Source organism: Heteronotia binoei, chromosome 1 (assembly GCF_032191835.1).
Source record: "Heteronotia binoei isolate CCM8104 ecotype False Entrance Well chromosome 1, APGP_CSIRO_Hbin_v1, whole genome shotgun sequence".
In the NCBI taxonomy this organism is placed as follows: Eukaryota; Metazoa; Chordata; class Lepidosauria; order Squamata; family Gekkonidae; genus Heteronotia; species Heteronotia binoei.
In genome coordinates, this window is record NC_083223.1 from 126,659,266 (window position 1) to 126,685,391 (window position 26,126).

The 26,126-nt window shown below is 44.2% G+C and overlaps 1 protein-coding gene across 1 annotated transcript in view; it reads left to right on the forward strand.

Moving 5' to 3' along the window:
* The window catches only part of AIG1 (androgen induced 1), a 205,307-nt gene that overhangs the window by 51,809 nt on the left and 127,372 nt on the right, over positions 1–26,126 (forward strand). Inside the window, exon 2 of the mRNA XM_060240393.1 lies at positions 19,553–19,708. Coding sequence (XP_060096376.1) covers positions 19,553–19,708 — 156 coding nt within the window. The remainder of the gene's footprint in view (positions 1–19,552; positions 19,709–26,126) is intronic.

Below are 26,126 nucleotides of genomic sequence, written 5' to 3' on the forward strand. Positions count from 1 at the left end.
TTTGTGTGTGTTTGTACACACACATGCATCTGATTGTAGATCACAAAATCCTACTCCATAATTAATTGTTAGTCTTGAAGGTGCCACAGGACTCTCTTGGGGTTTTTTTTTTTACTGCAGTTAACAAACATGGGTTCCATTCCAGAGCTGGAAATCATGTACTCATGTACTTCTCTGCATTCCTAGCAGCCAGTTTTGTTCTTATTTAGAATTCTATTGCATTGCCTTTTTGCACTCCATTTAAAAAGTCACAGCATTTTTGAAAGTTCAACAGGTCAGTCTTCCTGGGAAAGTGTTTTCAAAAAGTTGACAACCTTTATCGAAAGTTAGAAATTGTTTTTAAAATGCATTATTGGCACTGGTCTGTCTTAGAATAAGGCAATATCATATATTCCGCTTCAGAGGGCATTTGGTGCAGTCTGCATTTAATTCCAGTTTCTCAGCTTTGCCCTAGGTCCATAAAAATCAGCCACAAAAATATTCAATATGACTTTCATAGCACCTAAAAACATACTCCTGGTCATACAGTGTTTGAGATTTTCATGATGCAAGAATTCAAGAAGTACAGTGAGGAAGTACAGTTTAGGGGGAGGTACAATTTGGACCCTACAATATGCAGCAATCTTCTGCCATTAAGATTCTCCAAAATTTTAGAATTCTTAGAGCTGTTTGTTCAGTTTTCAGCTCTGTGATTTTTCCAACTGCCAGAGCAAAAAGAAATAAGAATTCCACATATCATAATGAACGTGCTTGTTCTGTTTGATCAGCATCACAACACCAATTATGCATTGGTTTATGACTAAACACTGCCATTTTGTTTTTGCTGTAATTCATCAATTGTAAACATATTCTGTGTACAAAAAATACTGAAAGCCGATGAGCAGACTATGAGAAACTAGCATCACATCATCTACATGCACTAGTACAAGATACCTGAAGAAGTGAGCAGTGACTCATGAAAGCTCATACACAGCCACAAATTTTGTTAGTTTTTAAGATGCTGGACTCATGATTAGTACAGATATCTTTTGTTTCTCTACAAAGGGAGGGAAAATTCTGTTAGTCTTGAGCTCAAATACAATGCCATTTATTATGAAAACCATGTAGAGATAGAAGTTACTCCTCGTCATTGGAATTATGGTCATTGAAAGATCCGGGGGGGGGGGGGGCGTGTCTAACATTTACAGTGCCATCTTAGGCAAAGGTTATACCCTTTTACTCCCATTGAAGTAAAGAAGGAACTGTGCTTAGGATAAAGTTTGAGTTCAGTGGCACCTTTTAGAGTGACAAAGTTGAATTGGTATAAGCTTTGGTGTGCATGCACACTTCTTCAAATACATTGAAACAGACTTCACAAACCATTACATATAGGTAGAGAGAGGGGAGGATAACAAACTGCTTTAATCCAATCTTAGCTATACTTATCACTCAGTTACTTATTCATCTTGACTCTAATTAGCTCTTCCTGGCAATTAACCTTGCCTCCAGCAGGAATTCATTTGCATATTAGGCCACACCCCTGATGCCAAGCCAGCCAGAACTGTATTCATATGTGTTCCTGCTCAAAAAAAAGCCCTGCCTCTACCCATATACAATGGTTGGCGAAGTCTGTTTCAATGTATCTGAAGAAGTGTGCATACTCATGAAAGCTTATACCAAGAATTAAACTTTGTTGCTAAAGAAGAAGATGATGATATTGGATTTATATCTGCCCTCCACTCCGAATTTCAGAGTCTCAGAGTTGCTCACAATCTCCTTTATCTTCCTCCCCTACAACAGACACCCTGTGAGGTGGGTGTCACTGGACTCAAACTTTATTCTGTTGCTTCAGACCAACACAGCTACCCACTTGAATCTATGTGTAAGATGGCATTGCTAGGTACAGTAGAAAACAGTAAGAGTCCAGTAACACCTTAAAGACTAACAAAAATTTTGGTAGGGTGTGAGCTTTCATGACTCTTCAGAAGTGAGCAATGACTCATGAAAACTCATCCCCTACCACAAATGTTGTTAGTCTTTATAAGGTGCTACTGGACTCTTACTCTTTTCTATTGCTACAGATAGACTAACATGGCTACCTATCTTGATCTGACTGCTAGGTACAGGATATAATACTTTGATTAGCTGATACAAGATACAATCTGAATTGGTGCATATGAGCTTCCCCCAGATCTTTCTCTGCCAGTTTTCTCAAAGGCAGCCTTCAGATCTATGAAGGGAGCATACAAACAGCCCTTCTGTGTGTGATGCATTATACAAGGTGGAATTACAAAGTAGTTATCCATAATGGAATAACAGGATTTGAAGCCAACCTGCTGTGCAGCAAAACCTCACTGGCAGCTGTTCAACTTTCAAATTTATATAGATAATTTGGCTACCAAGTCTATCAAATTTATAAGTCTATAATTGAAAGAGTATCTTTTATCCTAATGAACAGCTCTACTCATGTCAAACCTAGGAAGAATAATGTCAGTTAGGCTGAAAACATTTACAGATGACTGCCCCAAAAGTTGCTTTTCAGGACTTCATCAAGGATGCTGTTTTCTCTCTCTTTCTATGGCTTTTTATTTGATAGATGCACAAGTAGTTACCATACTGGTAACCTAGCTACAGGTCAGTATCCAGGAGGTCATTGTTAGAACTCTAGATTTCAAGGTTCTGAAATAGTTTGTGACATATTTTTAAACAGGTTTCCAGAATTATTATTTTTTTAACTGTCCTTGGAACGGATAGCAGCTTTTAAACAGAACCGCAAATATTTTTGATGGGCAAATTTGTATTGTAATGGCTTTGTAATACTGTAATATTTTTCTGTTCTTTTCTGTAAGAGATTCAGTGAAGAAGTGGGATGATGTAGCATAGACTGATCTCATCAGAATTTGGAAGATAAGCAGTACTTGGAGTGGAGACCACCAAGGAAAACTTTGCAGAGGAAAGTGATAGCAAACCTCCTCTGCTTAATCATTGCCTAGGGGTTCACCATAAGTCACCTGCCAGTTAACAGCATAAGAACATAAGAGAAGCCATGTTGGATCAGCCAACGGCCCATCCAGTCCAACATTCTGTATCACACAGTGGCTAATAATTTATATATATATATACACACACACACATACATACACACACACACACTGTGGCTAATAGCCACTGATGGACCTCTGCTCCATATTTTTATCTAACCCCCTCTTGAAGCTGGCTATGCCTGTAGCCGCCACCACCTCCTGTGGCAGTGAATTCCACATGTTAATCACCCTTTGGGTGAAGAAGTACCTCCTTTTATCCGTTCTAACCCGACTGCTCAGCAATTTCATCAAATGCCCACGAGTTCTTGTATTGTGAGAAAGGTAGAAAAGTACTTCTTTCTCTACTTTCTCCATCCCATGCATTATCTTGTAAACCTCTATCATGTCACTCCTCAGTCGACGTTTCTCCAAGCTAAAGAGCCCTAAGCGTTTCAACCTTTCTTCATAGGGAAGGTGTTCCAGCCCTTTAATCATTCTAGTTGCCCTTTTCTGAACTTTCTCCAATGCTATAATATCCTTTTTGAGGTGCGGTGACCAGAATTGCACACAGTATTTCAAATGAGACCACATCATCGATTTATACAGGGGCATTATGATACTGGCTGATTTGTTTTCAATTCCCTTCCGAATAATACCCAGCATGGTGTTGGCCTTTTTTATTGCAATCGCACACTGTCTTGACATTTTCAGTGAGTTATCTACCACGACCCCAAGATCTCTCTCTTGGTCAGTCTCTGCCAGTTCACACCCCATCAACTTGTATTTGTAGCTGGGATTCTTGGCCCCAATGTGCATTACTTTGCACTTGGCCTCATTGAACCTCATCTGCCATGCTGACGCCCACTCACCCAGCCTCAACAGATCCTTTTGGAGTTCCTCACAATCCTCTCTGGTTCTTACCACCCTGAACAATTTAGTGTCATCTGCAAACATGGCCACTTCACTGCTTACTCTCAATTCCAAATCATTTATGAACAAGTTAAAGAGCATGGGACCCAGTACTGAGCCCTGCGACACCCCACTGCTTACCGTTCTCCACTGCGAAGACTGCCCATTTACACTCACTCTCTGCTTCCTATTAATTAGCCACTTAACACTTAACATACACAACAAACTAAACTGCCAGTACTGACTCTTCATCTTTAAATTTTCTAGCTGCTTGATTAACTTTTCATTCTTTAGCAAAACTTAGTTTACTTGTTGCAACTAAAGTTTACTTGATGCAACCAAAATTGGTTGAATTTTATAAACTATCATTTGGAATAATTTGAAGTTAGTTAGAGGATGTGCGTTTAAAAGGAAACATGGAAGAGTAATGTACAGCTGAATTATGAACTCATATAGAAGTAGATTCCTGCTACCATCTGCGACATATCACATCCAGCATAAACACCTTAAGCAATGCATCTCAGGTACTCCCTCTGCATCTGATCTCCACTCTGCTTCAGTCTTGTCCCTCACCCTTTGGATAAAAGCCATAGTGTATCCTTCTAGAAGAAACTGACCCCTCTACCAGTGGGAAACAAATCCAGGCTCAGTAGTTGAACTCATACTTCGCTTGTAGAAGGTTGCAGCTTCAATCCCAGTTGTTAGATTTCCTGGGAGAAACAGAACTGTTTACCATAAAGAGAGAAAAGTCTACATCTGTTAAATTTAATAATTGTGTTTGTGTGTAAATTGCCATCAAGGCTCAGCCAACTGGCAACCTCAGCAAGGGGCTTTCAAGGCAAATGAGAAGCAGAGGTCAGTGTGATTGCCTTCCTCTGCAGAGTCTATCTTGGTGGTCTTCCTTCCAAGTGCCAGCCCTGCTTAGCTTCCAAGATCAGGCTATACCATGCCACCTTCCCTCTTAGTTAAATAATTAGCCAAAACCAATTTTTGGTATTATTTATTTACAAAAAACTATACACTGCCTTTTTTACCTGATTGAGGCCATTACAGTATCTATGAGGCAAGGTAAAGGATAAATAGTCACCTGTAAAATCCCACTTGGCATCTGTTGATAGAGAAATTATTGAGAAATTGTGTTCAGATTCCGCTCCCCCCCCCCCCCGGAAAATACAATGAATATAGAAATCTGATAATTAATAATCAGGTAATACCATATAATGATATAAAAGATCACAATATTAAGGGTTATTTGTTTGGAATGATATGGAGAGATTTTATTCTGATATCTGTATCAAAACCTGAGACCCTGTTATTAATGAATGATAAACACTTTCATTTGAATATGTATGCCATTTTATTGGCTGTGATGCTTACACCTGCTTAAAATTTCCTTGTAAGATGGCCAAAATAGGTGATGGTATGGATAATACAAACTGGAAATGTGTATTTACTTATGATAGCAGTACTTTTTCAGTGTGTCTTTGTCAGAACTTGTAACTTTCTATGCTTGCTGCTGACCAAACTGACTCCATGCTGTAACCTAACACTAACACAGAGTCCATAGCCTGAGCCATTAACCCTGTGCCTGGTAAATATTCCAAATATTCAGTGCTCACTGAAGGGTGACAGATAGCCTCTGCACAACATCCACAGGTGCCCTTTTGAAGCCTGGCCGTTTGGCCTTCGCCACGGGAGAGCATCCTCCCTTCTGATAAGGAAGCCTGGGAAAGAGACACTTGTCTGTAATCCGTGTGAATGATCGCTTTATTGTACTTTGCTGATGGCATAAAATGTAACCAAATGCCAGGACTCGGCATTACTGTTATCTCGTAGCTCTAGCACTGTAGTTCTTCAATAAAGATCCTTACTTTGTAACTAGTATTGGAATCGTCTGAAGTTCGTTCCAGTTCTGACATTATAACAGTAATCCTTTATTCTGGGACTTATCTGAACTGGCAACCTGGCTGAATGGCGGCAAAGGCTCCAGACAACGGAGAGTCCAGTCCTCCCCCAGAGGAGGAACCATTAGACCCGAAGGTGACGGGGGTAAGACGCAAACTCAAGGTCCCAGCGCCCTTCTCTGTCGACGCGTTCCCCCCGCGGACTTGGAGCCCAAGGAAATCCACGGCAGCCATGGAAGCCACGGAGCAGCGGTACCGAGTCCTCGCAACAGGCGGAGGGGGAGAAGAGGAGGACGGAGACAGGGACGAGGGAGCTGGCACCTACGGCGGCGGAGACCCGATCCGAGCGCTGCACAACGAGCTGTTCGACTTAGTGAGGGGCATCCACGACCAAGTCCACATGTCTCGAGTGCAGATGGCCGAAGAGATGCAGCAAAACTTAGGCGCGATCCACGACCAGATACGCGCCCTCCAGGGCGCCGTGCCAGCAGCCCCGGCCCCGCCGCCGCCGGGCCCCGCGCCGGCAGGCCCTGGTGACGGGGGAGGGGGTGGTCCCGTTGGGCCACCGCCCGCAGCCCTGCCAGCTCCACGGCCCAGCTACCCCCGCGCCACCCGCAGCTCCGGCCGTGCCGGCGGCGCCAGGGGCACCCGCCCTGATCGCGCCAGCTGCCCCGGCCGGGGCAGACGGAGGGGGGGCCCGAGAACTGAAGATTACCTTCGACGGAGATGGAGACGAGGTGGAGTACTTCACCATCCAATGCAACACCTTTTTCACGCACTGGGGAGCGAGTTACCCCACCGAGTCGAGTCGACCACATTGCATCGAAGCTGAAGGGACCGGCGCGGAAGTGGTATGTGGGGCTATACACAGGACGAAAGCCCGAGTTAGCCACAGTGGCCGAGCAAGGAAACCGTACGACACGCGAGTACGCCACCGAATTCATGGGGCACTGCGCGGCAGCGAGAGGCTGGAACGAGGTGATGAAGTACACCGCATTCAAGAATGGGCTGAACGCAAACATCCTGGATAGGTGCTACCACCAAGGACGACCCGACACCTTGGTAGGGTGGATCCAGCTGGCAGGAGAGGTGGAAACCGACCTGCAACATGTCGGAATGCGCCGCCAGCAGCAAGGCAAGAAAGGGGGAAAACTAAGCCCCGCATCCGGCAAACCCGACGCGAGGCGACCACCCGCAACCTCGACTCCCGCCGCCGCCGCTCGTAAGTGCTTCAGGTGTGGGGACCCGGGTCACCTGGCCGCAAATTGCCCGGTGAAGCAGCCACCGACCCCAACCCAACCCAAGTCGCCCGCCACCGCGCAGAAGAAAAAAGGAGGCGGCCGCGCCAAGGAGCCCAGTCGGGGAACCGTCGCCACTTCCATGGCGATTGACAAGGATGTTACCACCATAGCTGAATCGAGTGAGGAGTCCTGGGACCAGGAGTCGGCGGAAAACGACAACGACCTGCTTTAATCGGTGCCGTAAAGCAGGTCCGGGAGACGCCGGCACCAGTGACGGTGAGAACTACCGGGGGGCTCTTATTCATGGCAGTCACCCTACTGAACCCAAACCTCAAGCGGTTTATGCACACCCGCACCCTGATAGACTCTGGGTGCACCCGAGACATTATCACCCCCCGTTTGGTAGAGGCGCTGGGCCTGGCCGCCTCCCCCCTGCCCTACCCCATCCAGTTTGAGCAAATGGACGGCTCTACCATGAGGGGGGAACCCTGCACCCTAGAGACCCAAGCGACCCCAATGGGGACAGAAAATCACTGGGGAATAGAGACGTTTGTAATAGCACCGTCGTCCTCATTTGACGTAGTGGTGGGGGCAGGGTGGCTCGCCCGGCACCAGCCAGACATACGATGGGCTGAGCAGATCGTACGCTTCTCCGACTGGCGGTGTGAACACCACCACTGGAGACCCGAGTGGGGCCCCAAGGCTCCTCCCCAAAACGAGAGACTGTGCCTTACCCTTGAGGAGGTAGGGGCGATCCCAAAGGAATACCTGAGAAAAGCCTTTAGCGAGCGGGAGGCGGATGAACTACCCCCCCCCCACCGCCCCACCGATTGCGCCATCGAACTGATTCCAGGGCAAGAGCTGCCCAAGGCAAAACTCTACTCGATGGGCTGGGCAGAAAAGGCGGAACTCAGAAAATTCATTGACAAAAATTTAAAGCGTGGGTTCATTCGACCTGCCACAGCCCCCCATGCGGCCCCGGTCCTATTCCGCAAGAAGAAGGACGGGAGTCTGAGACTTTGCACAGATTTTTGCGGGATAAATGGGATTTCTATGTCCAACGCCTACCCGATCCCGCTGATAAAAGACCTGTTAAGTACAGTGGCCGAAGGCAAAGTCTTCACCAAACTTGACCTCCGCGACGCGTACTTTTGCGTGCGGATTAAAGAAGGGGACGAGTGGAAGACGGCGTTTAACACGCCGATGGGACAGTTCGAATACCTAGTCATGCCTTTTGGGTTGCAAGGGGCGCCGGGGGTGTTTATGAATTTCATAAATGAAGTACTGCGGGAATACCTGTACAAGGGGGTGGTGGTGTACCTGGATGACATCATTATTTATTCAAAAGATCTTGAGACGCATGTCCCGCTAGTAAGAAAAGTGTTGACCACCCTGTACAGGCACAAACTCTATGCCAAACTCTCTAAATGTGAATTCCACAAATCGGAACTAGACTACCTAGGGCTCCGGGTGTCGGGAGAGGGGTTGGCCATGGATCCAGCCAAAATCCAAGCGGTGTTAGATTGGGAACCGCCCCGAACCCGACGGCAGCTACAATCTTTCATCGGGTTCGCAAATTTTTACCGCGGGTTCATTAAGGGGTTCGCCCAAGTGATGCTCCCCCTCACTGAGCTCCTTAAAACCAAAGGAAAAGGGGACGAGGCGAAAAAACCCGGGGCGCGCCTAACCTGGACCCCGGAGTGCCACCGGGCTTTCAATGAGCTCAAACAGCTATTCACCTCCGAGCCTGTCCTAGCCCACCCAAACGAATTAAAACCCTTCGTGGTGCAATGCGACGCCTCCGACGTCGCTATAGGAGCCATATTAATGCAAAGAAATGAGGAGGGGTAGCTCCGTCCCTGCGCCTACATCTCCCACAAATTCTCAAATGAACAGAGAAACTGGTCGGTTTGGGACAAAGAGGCATTCGCGGTCACATTTGCCCTCAAAACGTGGAGGTCTTGGCTAGAGGGAGCCTGGGTCCCTTTCGAAATTTGGACAGACCACAAAAATCTAGAAGCCCTCACTGGCCGCCGCAAACTGACCGCAAAACAAATCAGATGGGCGGGGTTTTTTGCCAAATTTGACTTCGTGCTGAAACACATCCCTGGTACCAAAAACTTTTTGGCCGACGCATTATCGCATATGCCACAGCACGAAAGCCAAAGAGAGGAGATAATTGACTCCCTCATTCCCCCCTCAGCTGTAGCAGGCGGAGTAACCACCCGCTCCGGAAAACAAACCGGAGCCCCCGACTCTCAACAAAAAGAGCGCTTTGCCGCGGAAGCAGAATTGGAAGGGAGAGATCGACCGGAAGGTTTGGAAAGAGGGGAGGGAGGACTCTGGTTCCACAAAGGGAAAATTTATGTACCTAAAAATCTGAGGAAAGAGGTTCTCGAACAAGGCCACTCCAGTAGACTCGCTGGTCATTTCGGGTACGTGAAAACCCTCAACTTAATCACTAGACAATTCTGGTGGCCTAAACTCAAAAGGGATGTCTCCGAATTTGTACTTGCCTGCCCAACATGTATCATGTCAAAACGCAGGGGGGGGAACCGCCCGGGCACCTAGTCCCCCTCCCTACGGCCAGCCGCCCCTGGGCTGTCGTTTCAATGGACTTCATAGTGGAACTTCCCCCTTCCCAGGGGAAGACAGTAATTTTGGTGGTGGTAGATACATTTTCCAAGCAAGCCCACTTCATCCCATGCAAAAAGCTCCCCACGGCAAAGAAACTAGCCCAACTGTTCTTTAACCATGTGGTCCGCCTCCACTCGTTCCCGGACAAGGTCATTAGCGACCGCGGGCCGCAGTTCGTTGCCAACTTCTGGCGGGAGTTTTGCAAAATTGCTGGCATCAAACAAGGGCTTAGCTCCGCATACCACCCCCAAACGGGCGGACAGACGGAGAGAGTAAACGGGCTTCTCGAACAGTACCTTAGGTGCTATATCAACTATCAACAAACAAATTGGGTTGAGCTGCTTCCCTTTGCAGAGTACGGGTACAACAACAGCCTCCACAGCTCAACTAAAACATCCCCCTTCCAAATCGTTAACGGTTACGAAGGGAAGCCCTTCCCCAATCTCCCCATGCCGTCCGGCTCCCCCGAGCCCACTTCATGCCAACAATGGTGGGAGGGAATGCGAGAGGGGTGGAAGGTGATTCAGGAGAATCTGGAGGAGGCGAAGGAGGAGTATAAGCGGCACTTTGACAAAAAGCACGCCCCACAATGGGAATTGAAAGAGGGAGAGACGGTATTTCTGTCCACAAAAAACCTGCCTCTCCCCCAGGGATGCTGCAAGCTTGCCTCCAAATACTTGGGCCCCTTTAAGATCAAAAAGGTTATCAATAAGGTGACCGTAGAGTTGGAACTGCCCAAGCTGCTGAGTAAGATCCACCCTGTCTTTCATTGCAGCCTTCTTCGCAAAGATCCTGGAGCTACGTCCTATCACCCTCGCCCTCCGGAACCACCGCCTACTCGAGTGAAGGGTCAGAGTCAACATGAGGTGCAGGAGATCCTAGACTCCAAGATTCAGCGGGGTGTGTTGTACTACCTTATCAGGTGGAAATACTTCCCCCCTAGCTGTGATGAGTGGGTGAGGGCCAGTGATGTGTCCGCTCCGCAACTGCTTAAAAAGTTTCACCTACTGTACCCACACAAGCCCAAGGCGAAGAGCTTAGGGGGGGAAGTATGTCAGAACTTGTAACTTTCTATGCTTGCTGCTGACCAAACTGACTCCATGCTGTAACCTAACACTAACACAGAGTCCATAGCCTGAGCCATTAACCCTGTGCCTGGTAAATATTCCAAATATTCAGTGCTCACTGAAGGGTGACAGATAGCCTCTGCACAACATCCACAGGTGCCCTTTTGAAGCCTGGCCGTTTGGCCTTCGCCACGGGAGAGCATCCTCCCTTCTGATAAGGAAGCCTGGGAAAGAGACACTTGTCTGTAATCCATGTGAATGATCGCTTTATTGTACTTTGCTGATGGCATAAAATGTAACCAAATGCCAGGACTCGGCATTACTGTTATCTCGTAGCTCTAGCACTGTAGTTCTTCAATAAAGATCCTTACTTTGTAACTAGTATTGGAATCGTCTGAAGTTCGTTCCAGTTCTGACAGTCTTCTCTTTAGAAGAAACTTGGTTAGAATGATTTATAGGTAGCATTTAACTCCCTTAAGTTTGACGGTTCTAGGGAAAAAGCACAAAGGAAAAAAGCACAAAGAAAAACCCCACGGACATAAATGCTCACAGGAAAAAAGCCCACATGGAAGTCCAATTCAAGGAATATCTGGGAACTTTGGGGGTGGAGCCAGGAGACTTTGGGGGTGGAACCAGGAACAAGGTTGTGACAAGCACAATTGAATTCCAAAGGGAGTTCTGGCCATCACATCTAAAGGGACCGCGCTCCTTTTAAATGCCTTCCCTTCATAGGAAATAATGAAGGATAGGGGCACCTTCTTTGGGGGCTCACAGAATCGGACCCCTGGTCCAATCCTTTTGAAACTTGGAGGGTATTTTGGGGAGAGGTACTGGATGATATGCTGCAAATTTGGTGCTTGTTCCTCAAAAAACAGCCCCCCCCCCAAAGCCCCAGATATCCGTGGATCAATTCTCCATTATACCATTTTTTAAATTAATTCCAACTATGTTTTTTGATTTCTTCCTTCCAGATACTTGCCAGATACTTACCTTCTTAGCTTCTTAGATCTATGAGGCCTTAGCTTCTCTTTCTTAAATAGCAGAAGTAGTTATCACAGAGCAGGCAGTAATTTGCCTAACCCAAAAACCTACATTCCTGAAAAGTATAGGCAACTGATACTTCACGATTCCAGTATGGAAAAATCTAGACAGAATTCTGGTTTTAGGTGATTGAGATCATGCTTGAATTAAACAAAGATACCATCTGTGAAGATGGCACCTTTGATAAAGTGCCAAATATGTTTTACCAACTGTACACATGGCATGTCAAGGTGGGTAATTCATATCCACCATGTATTTACATTTTACTTCAAAAAAAGAACATGGACACCTATAATAGAATGTCTGAAATAATGTATCTATTGATTCCAAATCTGTCATCTCAAAAGGTTTTGTGGATTTTGAGAAGGCTTGTATGAATTCAGTGAGGATTGCCTTTCCACACGCTGAGGTCAAAGGGTGTTATTTTCACCTCTGTCAGAGTCTCATTAGGAAAATCAACAGTGTTGGCTTGAAGACTGAATATGAAACTAATACGAACAAAAAATTACACTGAAATCTCTTGCTGCATTAGCCTTTGTCCCAATCAATGATGGGAGAACTGTTTTTGAAGAGCTTGCTGTCACATTTCCAGATGAAGACAGTGACAATGCACTTCTCATGTACTTCTTTTTGACATGTATTGAGGGTGCAGCAGGTAGGGATCCTCAGTTTCCTATAAGAATATGGAATCATCATGATGCAACCCTGGAACGGTTACCAAAGCCTATAAACTGTTGTGAGGGATTTCACAATGCTCTTAATTCCTTGTTCCATTTCAGTCATCCCAGTGTGTGGTCTCTATTCGATGGACTGCAGAGGGACCTGGCTTGTCACAAACTAACACAGGCTAATGCACAGGCAGGTCACCTAGAGGTGAAAAAGAGGAAATATGAGGCACTACATGACATGGTAGCCACTTCTGTGAAGCAATATGAGCAGGTGGAAGATAAACTTAGAGCACAATCCAAAGCGGGGGGGGCTGAAAGCATTTGTGCCGACGTACGGCCGCCGCGAGGGAGGGGAGTTACGTGAAAGTGATGATGGTGAAGCACGCTCACTTCTCTACCACCATTGTACTTGACAATGTCATCTGGTGGAGGTTTTCCAGGTTAATATAGAACCAGAAACATACATGGTCTCTATGACACTGAGATGCTGTGGGGAAATGCTGTATGCAGCAATGTTTCTGTTCACATGGGAGTATGGAAAGGTTTGTCGTCATTCCAGGTCTCTGCCTGGTGTGTTACCTATTTCTCCCTGGGTATTTCAGCTGTTTCTCCTACAGAAGGACTAGCATTGCAGTTCTCTTTACCATTGCTTAGCCTTGTCTCCTGCTTAGCATTTGCAGATTAATCAGATTAACACTGCTGGAAGTAGCATGCACACTTCCACAATCTGGGGATGAGAGCCCGTCAGGGGAGGGCAGGATATAAATTTGATAAAAGAAATAAATGAAGGGATCTATCTCTGCCCCCTTCCCCTTATTTGTAAATAAGCATGACTGAATTAGGTGTGGTGTGGGTTCAGAGATCAGGATACTGGCTTCCAAATTACAAAGAAGTTTAATAAAGTAGTCAGACATTGGATGCGGTCACATGCTCCTTTAGTTCCGTCTTACTCACAGTTCCCATTTGGATTTTATGAGCATGTCCAGACAACCACATCTGTTCCTCGAATGCAACTCGTCAGCATCCTGACTTGCCCCAGTTTGATATCAGCATTATTTGACCTCAGAGAAAGTCTGGCCCTTTTCCCCAGAAGCGGCACACATTCACGTTATTCCTGTTTGCACAGCTCATGCGCAATGCTGCCCCTTGGGATGTTTGGCACCTGCCATCCGCCCCTCCCATTAAAAAAAAAAAAAAAAAGCTCCAGCAGACACATGCACGACCAGATCATCGGGAATCTGAGGCGAGGTTTCTGCTTAGTTCCTGGCAGTCCCCTAGTTTGAATCGGCAATGTTAATTTCCAGAACCTTACCCCACCCCCCACCTCTGAAGCAATGTTTGATTTTCCCAATGGTTGGGCACATGTTCAATCAAAACCCTGCGGTAGGAATCACCATCTGATTCCACCATCTGATTGCTGTTGTGGGCAGAGAAGATATAGGAGATTGTAAGCCGCTTTGAGTCTCTGATTCAGAGAGAAGGGTGGGGTATAAATCTGCATTCTACTTCTTCTCAGCAACTGAATGAGAGCGAGACAACTTTGGATCCGCTTGATTGGTTGTGCGCATGCTCCAAGAAAAGATCGTGATAGCATTCAATGTCTAATCATTCCATAACAGGACAAGATTGGGACAAGTCTCATTCTTAGATGCTCGTCTGATCGGCCCTGCACTGAATCAATATTCAGTGGTTCAAATTTGAGTGCTGCATGCCCGCTTTTAATGCGATGTGTGATTGCACCCATTTTCTGTTTACATAGCAATCTGAGCAAAGATCAAAATGAAAAGCAATATAACCAAAAATCTTCTTTCTGTATTGCTGTACATACCTGTATGGAGAAATGCACTTTTCTTTGGAGGTTTGGACTGAACAAAGTCTCACCTTGAGTTTTAAAAAAGTTTTTCTCTCTCCTGGCAGAGAACAGGCAAGATGAGGGAAGTCAATTACTTTCCAGCCTCACTCAGCAAGGCGTTAGAGATGCAAATATCAGGACTGGCTGGATACCAATGAGATGATCAAGTGACTCTCCAGTTAGAAAGGTGACATCATGCAGGGAACAGAGAGTTTGGAGGATTAAAATGCTGGTTAGAGTGGGGTTGTTCCACCACACCTTATAAGAAGGTTAAAATAAGAATAGGCTATTTATTTGTGAAGTTATAAGGTTCTGAAAACATTCATTTACCTCAGTTTCCTGGGACAAGTTTTCCTCCTTTTTGTTTAGCCTCATGTGCTCAAGATTGCATTCATGGCTTAATCCTTCATGCTAATCTTAAATAACCCTTAGCAGTGTTTCATCTCTCTGTCCAGAGATTTTTATAATCTCTTGTCTCACCATCCCCTTATGGGTCATTCCACCTGTTCTTTCTCGAAAGGAAGCTAAAAGCCAGCTGTGGGTTCCCAAAGCTCTCTCACCAGTGCAACTCTTTGGCTAGAAAGACAAAAGGAAGTCCTTTACTTAACAAGTAATTAAATTTTGGAATTCGCTGCCAGTGGATGTAGTGATGGCCATGAGGATAGATAGCTTTGAAAGGGGGTAAGACAGATTGATGGATGATAGATCCATTAATGGCTACTACTAATGGTCAGGGCCAGATCTACATATTTTTTTAGGGGGGGCAAAACCAAAAAAATGGCGCCCCCACTCAAAAAATGAAGGGACCCATGGGCAATCTGACACACACACTCCATTTAAACACCCCATCGGGTGTTTGTATGGGGAGGGGAAGCCTCAGCAGGGCTGGCCCTAGAGCATTTTGAGCCCTAGCCAAAACTAACTTTGTGCGCCCCTCTGCAGCGCCACACCAGAGAAGGGGTTTAAAGTTTAAATTCCCTTCTCTAGAGTTGTGCAGCAGTGGCGAAAGGATAGGAACCTAGAATCATAGAGTTGAAAGGGACCTCCAGGGTCTAGTCCAACTCCCTGCACAATGCAGGAAACTCACAAATATCTCCCCCTAAATTCACAGGATCTTCACCTGAACAATAAGAGAAAAACCCAGGTTGGTTTTCCCTTCTCAATATGGCATCCATTTCTTTCCAGGGATCTGACGGCTGGAGTTGCCCTGCAGTTCTCAAGAGTACTTTTGAACAGGAGTTTTCCTGAACATGCGGATCCAAGTTTGTAATTGTAGAACTTTCCATATGAGTTTTAAAACTTCTCCTTAGTTAGACAAGAAGATAGGAGTCACTGGAAAAACAATAATGCTAGGCAGAGGTCGGAACAGCAGGAGTGCACAGGAGCACAGCTCCTGAACCTCCAGTGCCCCTCCTCCCCACTCAGCCAGGGGTCTGTGTGCAGCCAGGAAAAATCTCCCTGCTGCGCACAGATTCCATTTGGTTGGGCTTTCCAGTTTGGTATAGTGGTTAAATGTGTGGACTCTTTTCTGGGAGAACCAGGTTTGATTCCTCACTCCTCCATTTACAGCAGCTGGAATGGCCTTGGGTTAGCCATAGCTATCACAGGAGTTGTCCTTGAAAGGGCAACTGCTGTGAGAGCCCTCTCAGCCCCACCACCTCACTGGGTGTCTGTTGTGGGGGGAGAAGATATAGGAGATTGTAAACCACTCTGAGACTCTGATTCAGAGATAAGGGCGGGGTATAAATCTGCAGTTGTCTTCTTCTTTCCCAAAGCCCCATCCATCGTTCCCTTGCAAAAGCAATGATTCAGGAAGTCGCTAAGTGCACTGCTCAGAAGTGCGTTGACATGTGCTCTCCTCCAAGCAGGACTTCCCTCACAAGGAAAGCCCAGCTCAGAGGAGAATGTGCCCTGCCTGACTGCTCATGCCTGCAAGGTGAAAGCAGCCAGGTGGGACATCAGTGCGGCTTCTTTGAGCATGACTCGGAGGAGAACACTTCCACAGTGCACTCTCAGAAGTGCACTGCGCAAGCCCAGCTCAACCAGAACCTGTCCACTCCTCCTTCCACACTGCTGCACCTGCTCTCCCTGTGGGTGGGGCTGCGGCAGCAGGGCAGGCGCAGTTGGGGGGCACAGAACAAGTGCCGGCCTGGGGTGCCCGAAGTCCTAGTACCAGGCCTGCAAGGGAAGGCAAAAGAGGTGGTGGCAAAGGAAGGCAGCCTGCAAGTGGCTGGATTTTTCCACCAATCCCTTCACCTGCCGAGGCAGCAATGTGTGCACTGCCACACAGGGTGCAGGAATTCTTGCCTGGGGCTTCCTTCTTTTCAAATATAGAAGTAAAACTCCGCAAAAGGTGAGGAGCATAGTTTTAAATGTAGAAGCATTTTGAATGATACGAGTTTGTAGCAGGTGGATTCATTGTTCAGTAGATCTGGAGCAAAGCTGAATGGAGAAAGGGCCTTTCACTCTTTTCTCCCCATCTTTTACCTACCATTCTTTCTCTCTCTCTCTCTCTCTCTCTCTCTCTCTCTCTCTCTTTCATTCTGTTTGTCTATCTTCCTTCCTTCCTGCCACCTACACATTCATCACCCCCCTCCCGAATATTTTTTCTAGGGCCCATTGTATTTCTTCCTACAATGGGCTTTACTGCTAGTAGATGCATAAACACCAAGCTCCTCTTTTTCAGGACTACTTTGTCACTGATGACTTATTGAAACTTAATATGTCTGAACACTGTTGTTCCCTGACTGGTTGTATATACTTTGGAATGATAGATAATGAGAATGCATTTACTCCATAACTGGTTTGATCCCAAGGAGACCAGTCCAGTCAAACTGCTTCCAATGGCTAAATAGTCTGACCTAAAATGTTGTAGGGTTGCCAGCCTCCAGGTGGGACCTGGAGATCTCCTATTTTTACAACTGATCTCCAGCTGACTGAGATCAACTTCCCTGGAAAAAATGGCTGCTTTGAAGGGGGGACTCTATGACATTGTACCATGCTGAGGCCCCTCCCCTTCCCAAATCCCACCCTCTACCGGATCAACCCCCAGTCTCCAGGTATTTTCCAACACAGACCTGGCAACCCTAACTTTGAGTCTAGTGGCACCTTGAAGACCAACAAAAGTTTACATACATGTAAACTTTTAAAAAGACCAACAAAAATACATTACATCAACATGTATCTGAGAAAGTGTGCCTGCACACAAAAGCTCATACCTTGAATAAACTTTTGTTGGTCTTAAAGGTGCCACTGGACTCAAAATTTGCTCCGCTGCTCCAGACCAATATGGCTGCCCACCTGGATCTAAAATATACTTGACTGAGTCTTGAATCACATTAACTGCTTAGCTTAATATATGGTCACATAACCACAACTTGTCTTGGGGCTGGAGAATGAATATAAGAAGTGCGTAGAGGTGACAAGAAAAGTTGTAAGAGATTATCTGCGGAAATAAATCATATTCCTATGGCTTTGAAGAGAGAAAACAGGCTTGTGGATCTGGCAAGCTTGAAAGGTGAAAGTTATGTGACCTGGCAGGTTTTCAAGCGATTTGTTTCACACAGTGATAGTTCTAAATGCTTTCTGCTACCATTTCCAACTGCTGCCTGTTTTAGTAGATAGTATAACCACTCCACTCAAGCCTGTCTTAGTGAAGTAATTGGTACCATTGCTGGCTATTGATGATATCTGCAATGTCTGAGAATCCAAGGTAGATCTCTGTATTATTGTAAATTGTTTTTACACATTCATATTAATGAATCGAAAAATGTACAGTCCTGCTGCAACTTGCTTCAACAGAGCCTAAAATATATATCAGTGTAAACCTGTAGCATGAGATCTATCATTGTTTTCATGAGAGGGATAGGGTATAAATTAACAGAAATAAATAAAATATTTCAAGGAGATTCAGAGGGCATAAGCATAACAGGAAGAACATATTACATCTCTGATGCAGCAATCCATTGTACCAAAATATTTCTTAAATTGGACCTAACAATCCTATGAGTAGCTGCATTTGTTCCTGACATGGAAGTCCCAGAGACTGGAGACCAACCCCCCCTTCCCCCCAAAAAATCCTTTTCATTTTAAGATTCATTTGGTAAGAATAGTGATGGGGCTTTATTCACAGAGTTGAATCAATAGCCTCTTTTAAGGCACCAGAAGTCCTGAATCGGGAACTTGCCCACTGAGACTCAGGTGTCTTACTCTCTGTGTTAACAGGTAATTTACAGAAGGCATGAACTGCTGATCTGTTAATATACCATTCAATATAGTATACCAATAGTAAATTGCAGCTTCCAATCCAGCAGGGATAAGTTAAGATCGCCTAGTCTTATGAAATTGCTAACTGGCCTGGTTCCTCCTTCAGGCTCAGAGTGAGCTGCTTGTAAACTATGACTGATTTCCCACTCACCGTACGCCGCTCTCACGCTCCTCTTCTCAGCGAGGCTTCCATCTGATTTCACACTATCTGCCCTGGGGCTGCAACTAACTCTGGCTTTTTCGCAGGGCAAACAGAAACTGGTTTTTAGAGGTTGCCACCCAAAAAGGCAAAGCTAGTTGCAGCCCTGGGGCAGATAGTGTGAAATTGGACAGAAGCCCTGCTGAGGAAAGGAGCATGAGAGTGGCGTAAGGTGAGTGGAAAATCAGTCTATCCGTGTGCTTTGCTGCCTGCCCACTGTTAGACCACAAGCCCTGTCACTACTGCGTTCCCTTCACAACTCACATTCTAAAATGAGCAAAGTAGCTGTGTTCCTCCCATATCCTGATTCTCTTCAAGACCCAGTCGACTCCTTCCCCTTAACCTATTTCAAGCTCTAAATTTCTGTTTCAGTTCCGCTCCAGGGGGTTTTCTAGAGTAAACATCCTTCTGATGGTATCCTCTTCTGTTTATTGTCACATGTTCCTCTCTAATGGCTTCCTTCTTGCACAGCATTCCACATGGTGCAATTGCTTCTGTGACATTTTAATGTTTATTTTATAAAGTGGCTTAATATAATAAAAAAAATCATAGAAACAAGAATATTTGGTTTGTTTACAGTAAAGATGGTACATACAGGCAAGGTTCATTGTTTTGGTGTGGGGATTTTGTATGGGCGGGGTGTGGAATTTTCATTTTACAGTTCAAATGGAAACCTGCAAACTGCTCTTTGCCATAGTGCAGCTGTCTGGATTTCATTTACACACTACAGTGTTCAAGATATATATATACTTTTTTTCTAATGCAGGTTATTCAAGCTGTCTTTTTTGGGATCTGTGTATTGACTGACCTTTCCAGCCTTCTTACCAAAGGAAATGACAGCCAAGAACAAGAAAGACAACTGAAGAAGCTCATTTCCCTCCGGGACTGGATGATGGCTGTCTTAGCTTTTCCTATTGGAGTTGTAAGTAACATACAAAGTAATTAATGTCCTTCCAGTTTGGCTTGGATAACCATGGCATTGTTCTCAGTCTCTAAAAATATTTATTGGACTTTGACAAAATGGGCTCAATGGCCATTTTAAAAAGGAACACTCCTACCCATTTCACATATCCTGGAAGGATGTGTCATTTACTCATTACATTTGTAAGCAATTTATATCTGTCGGGACCTCACAAGAAAAAGTTGCATTGAAGGGGTTCCCATTGTGTCTCTCCTGTGGCAGGACAACCTCAACACAGTGGAAATTTCCAAACAGCAAGCTGACTCTTTGATTGAAAAATAATCCTTAGGCTGCGTGTGGCTGAAGGAGATGCTCTTTTGGCTCTCTGAAGGCAGGAGATACTCCAAAAAAATTTACCAGCTCATGTTCAGCAGCTCCATGAATGTTTTAAAAGCAGAGAGTGAATTTCCAGCACACTGGGCTTGACTGGAGTCTGAGAAATACATCTGCACTTCCATGGCAGGACAGAGGCAGGAGAATCAGCTACATTCAGTTCAGAGTTGCCAAGCAGGGAAGGAGGATCTGTTGATGTTTTTTGGTAGGTTTGTTGTTTTGTTTTTGCATTGTAAGTAGCTGTTTCCCCTGTTTTGGGAGAAGTGCAAAGGATCTTGAGTTGGAGCTTGCTCTCTTCATTCATCCTGCCAAGGTTTCATGTTTTCTCTTCCTCATCTTCTCATACCTCTGTGTTCAGTCTGTGATTCTCCTTCTCTGCCCATCCCTGTGCTGAGTTAGGTTGTTACCACTGCCTGTGTCAGGCAGGCAGTAAAGCTGGCTAGGCCACTGACAAGTGGATGGAAAGAGAATCGTTCTCCTGACTTGTCTCTCTTGAAACCTCACCTACTCTTTCCAAAGCATCTAAGAGAGTCAGTGTGGGAGAGTAGTTGAAGTCCTGGGCTCTGAGCAGGGATTCCTGGGTTCAGTGTAACCTACTTCACAGGGTTGCTTTGAGGATAAAATGGAGGAGAATGAACCATGTACAATATCCTTAGCTCTTTGAGGAAAGGCAGCATAAAAATACACTAAATGCATAAATAAGAGGCTATGTTGATACCAGTACCCTAAGTACAACATTCCTGAGGTACACTAAGATGCCTTGGACACATCAGAAAGAGCATCTGAAGTACCAGCAGAGGCATTGTTTTGCACAGATACTAATTCACAAGGCAAATTCTTTTCACCAAGCATTCACATTCACTCCAGTGATTTAAATCAGTTTGTCTTGTGCATGCGAAATAAGCAAGAAATGGAATTATTTCTGCTTTCTTAGTAGAAGCTAAATCTGAGATATGGGTACTTCTAAAATGCCAGCTTTGCCTACCATGCCTTGCTGCTTGCCTTCAGGGTTATGCAAACATTACACCTAACACTGTACCCACTCAAGGATTTTGCATTTCCTTCGTGGAGTTCTAAGTGCTCATCACTGCCTGCCTACTCTGTTGTACTGCTGTTTGCCTTGCCTTCTTGGTATGCCAAAAGTAAGCTGCTGGCCACTGTGTGATACTGCCTGCCAGACGTCCCTCTCTGTGTTCTCTGTAACTCTGTTTGGCTTGTCTGATTGTGCTTCCTGCTGTATACCTCTGCTTTGCCTTACCTCTGTAAGTCTGATTGCCTTATGTGGGTGCCAAAGGACTACCTCAGCTTGCTCTGCTACATGAGAATACCCTTGGGGTACAAATGTTAAGTCCACAAGCCAAAGCAGTTTCAGTACCAGAACTGAAGCCGTACAGATATGGGTCAATATAATGTTTCATTCAGAAAAATCCATATGGCATATCATACTAAGAGTCTCAGGGCCGCAGCTGATCTCCAGATTTCATTAATTAGTTCCCTTGGAGGAAATGGCTGCTTTGGAAGGCATTATATGCTGCTGAGGTTCCCACCTTCCCCAAACTCCCCTCTCCTCAGTATCCATCATGACATCTCCAGGAATTTCCCAATTTGGAGGTGATAGTCCCTGGGGGTTTAAAGATATTTTTTTTCCTGCAGCAATTTCAAAATCACCTCCTTAAAATTAGCAGAACCAATCATCTATAATGAAAAGAAACAGTTATCAACACCTGGACTAAACTGGAAAGTCTCTTCTGGTTTACTAGAACCAGCCAAAGGTCAGATTTCACATGTGAGTAGTTCTACTTTTCTGAGAACATCTTCTAGTGTCTTCAGCTGAAACTCATTCAAGCAAATGCAACAAACAGAGGTTGTGGACAACTTCTCCATGGAAGTGCAGAATAGTATCCAAGCAGAAGTAAGCCTCTGGGAACACAATTCCATCTCAATTATGGCCCAATCACAACACATCTTTTATCTCCCAAAGCACTGCAATGTATAGCACATAATAGACACAGTGGTGACGGATGAGTAGGATTTCTTCACCACCATATCAGACACAAAGAAGGTTTTCAAATGAAATTTGATCTGCATTGGATTGTAGTTCTGAGTTTTCCAGCATGTGTGTAGATTTTGCAACTAACAAGATATCTTAGGACCTTTAATAATGGAAGTGAGGAGAAGCCTCACAAATCAAAGAGCAAGTTAGCAGAGCATATATGTAAGAATGGCAAAAGGTTGTCTGGCAAACTGAAGATCCTAGCCAAATACTCCATCTGTATGACTGCCAGCTCAGGGTTGAGAGAGATTTGGGGGATTTGGGGTGTGGAACCTGAATGGGGTTTGGGAAGGGGAGGGACTACAGTAGGGTATAATACCATAGAGTCCACCTTCCAAAGTAGCCATTTTCTCCTAGTGAAATTATATTTGTTGTCTGGAGATCAGATGTAATCCCAGGAGATCTCCAGCTGCCATCTGAAGACTGACATCCTTACTCCCAACTGTAGAAACCTACTAAGAGATTTTGACATACATTCAACACTTCTAATTTTTGTTAAGGAAATGCATTTCATTCACCTCAGGGATTGTATAGAACTTGTTATCTATTGGTGTATCTGCACACAAAGTAAACAATACCCTCACTTTTCCCTTCGTCTAAAATGCATCGTCCCTATAGAAATAAGTATTAATATTTTAATTTAGATTAGTTAAGAGTGCTCACAGTGGATTTTGTTGCTGCCTACAATGAAATCAGGAGGGAATTCCAAAATAGAAAAATAAACAGATGTGAATAAAGCATTTGTTATATTTCTGATTAAAATTAAAGTAATAATGCCACAAAAGAAGCCAGATGCCCTAAACATACAAATGATTGTTATCCAAGCCTATTAATTTTTCCATATTATTTTATTGCTTTTTCCATTATAAATTCAATTCATAAACCTAATGCAAAATCCATAATTCATTCAACTATATGCATACAAAATTTTCTGTATGTAAGCCAGATCTTCTTGTAGTCCTTCCTGTTAAATATAAACACACCATCTTTGCCCCCCCCCTTTTTAATCCCAGCACTAACTTCAATACTTCATTTTGTTTACAAATTCCATATGAAAACTCTTGTTCCAGAAATCACTGAAAACCCTCCAACACTGAGCAAAAAGTTTCTATGTATGATTCCTCTTATTATAATCTTGGCTTTCCCCCAAGTAATTTAACCAAAGATAAAACAAAAATATTCACAAAAACAAATCATATGAGTTCCAAGAGTCATTCTTTATTTTCTGTTCTCTGGATTAAGCATACAGATTTTTCTCTTTTAAAAAGTTCTTAACCCAAAAAGCAAGGAGTAAAAATTAATCCTTCTTTAAGTCACACTGTAAAACACACCTACAGCTATCATATTAATTTCAATACAAAATGCTCAATAGTTAATATCTGTTAGGGAAATATAAATAGACAAGAGACTAGTGATGAGGCATCTTGGGACAGAAATCTTCTTTCACCATTCTTTCTCTGTCCCTTTTATTCCTTTTTACCTTCCCTGGGCAGTGCTTAAAACTCCTCCTTTTCCCTTCTCTCCGTCTCACCGATCTATTACTTTTTTCTGGGTTTTTTTTTCTTTTGGCAGCTCTGCTCACCCCTGGTTTATTCAGCCACCTTTTTCTTTTCTCCTCCTCTAGCCTCTGGTTAGCCTTTTTCTGTGTTCACCATTCTTGTACCCCTCTCTCCCATATGATCTTCCCTCCATCCTATCTTTTACCATTTTCAACATTTCTTGGAAGCCTTAGCAAGTATTATTTGGAAATTGCCCAGCAGCCTCCAAATGTGCAGATTTTTTTAAAAATCCAGAGTGAGAGGCCATAGTTCAGAATTAAATAGATTGATAGTTTCAAAAAGAATTTTAAAAAATCCTTTAACACCTATCTTTCAGTGCCTCCTGTTATACTAGACAAGTAGCTGTGTTGAACTATAGCAGCAAAATAAAAAGGGAGTCCAATCCAATGGCACCTTAAAAATTACCAAAATTTATTCCAGCATAAACATTCATGAGTCAGAGGAGCTTCAGCTGCTTCCATATGGGGATGGGAAAAGGCACCTACATCAGTATGCTGAGTGAAAGGCAACCAGCAGAATTTATGTAGCTTTGGTTGCCTTTCACTCAGCACTCTTCCCTGTCAGACATGACTAAGAAAGGCTGTAAGACACAGCCATCTAAATCAGCCCACAAGTCACGGGGAGAGTGGGAGAAAGAGAAGGGGACCCACTGCTAGATCACAGAGTGACAGAACTCAGAGCTTCCCTGCAATCCTGCTTCCTCTGTTTTTTTGTTCACTAAATCAAAGATCTTATTTTGAAAGTGGAAGGCAACATATTACCCCAATAAGATAGTTTCAAGCCATGTTGGTCTGCAGTAGAACAGCTAGATTTGAATTCAGTAGCATTTTAAAGACCAACAAGAATTTTATGGCATTTTAGGATATGAGCTTTCACACCTGATGAAGGGAATTTGACTCACAAAAGCGCATATCCTGAAATACCTTGAATATCTTGTTGACCTCTAAGGTGCTACTGAATTCAAATCTAACTATGTTACTCCAGTAGTAAAAGCAAGAGCCTGACCCATCACTATTCCTGGTTCTGTCATGAATACCATCCTATGGGACACAGAACAGAATAATTAAGAGGAGTTTGGCCAGTGTTGCAAGACACATTTTGTTATTCATTCAAATAACTTCTGTTAATGTTTAGGTTCACACAAAGCATATATACAGTCTTGATGAAAGTCTTAATTACATTAATTGGACATTTTCACATAAGGTTGTGGTTAGAGGCATGCAAACCGTGTTACAGTTGTTCTTTTCACTTGGTTGTCATGCTCATTTATCTTTCTTCAGTGTGTGGTCTTGTTACTCGAACTCTTTCTTCTCTCTCTTCTTGAGTCAGTAGTCATTTCCTGATGTTAAATTCTTAACACAAAGACAGTTTGTCATGTTGCTTTCTGGACTATTAAAGTAGAAGGGGGAAATGGAAAGATTTCTTTACCATAGCAGGAGGGGAAACGTGTTCTGGGTATTATTCATAACGTTGCTCATGCTGCTATGAAGCTGGTCTGTGTATGACGTGAGAGGTGGTTCTGCCCATACAAATAAATCAAAAGGCATCGTTTGTCTTTGTGCAGTGTGTAAGTAATCAAGGAAGGCCCTACTTGTGAAACTGAGGCTGTGATCAGATGACAGGCTTGGTGCAGTTTGGCTGCACCTCTAATCTCACCAGAAATTTGTTTTGAGGAAAGAATGACCAGACATGCCACCCTTCTTTTTAAAAAACAAACAAACCCCCCCCCTCTACTTTATGCATGCACAGGACCACTTATTCACCATGGGTGAATATGCAGTTATGTGCATATTGCTGAGAGGAAAAAACGTTGGCCAGGGAGTGGAAGTCACAGACTTCCAGATGTCTTGAGCATGCAATGGGATGACTAGATGGCCAGAAATGTGCAGTGGAACAATTACTTTCTCAGGGGTAAGGACAGGGGGTGATGACTGGAGAATGGAATGGTGGACTAATGTCTGGATGCGCTAATGTCTGGATGCGCATATTAAATTTGGTAGGAAGAAGGGACTTCATCAGACCAAACAGCCCATCTGATCATAGCCTGAGTATATTAATTTGTTTTCTTCTCATTATTTGAGTGTATTCACAGGAGAGGCCAAAATTCTTATTTTAATTTTAAACACTTTCACAGTAATCTCCCAACCACATATATTAGGCATGCTCACAAAGAAACTTTTTCACACATTTCCATGAGCAGTTGGGCATGATAATGCATTCCTTTATCACTTTAAGCCTTTTATTGCATGAAGAGTCCCTTATTTCTTCCAAAGAACACCAAAGATTCTAATTACCGGTAATGTCATTGTTGAAAACAGAGGCATAAAACACATATTCTCTTTTTCATTAGGTTTTTTTTCTGGGTTTAGCAACTAAGTAACTGGTGGTACAATCCTAACCAGAATTGTATCCTTCAAAGCCTACTGACTTTGAT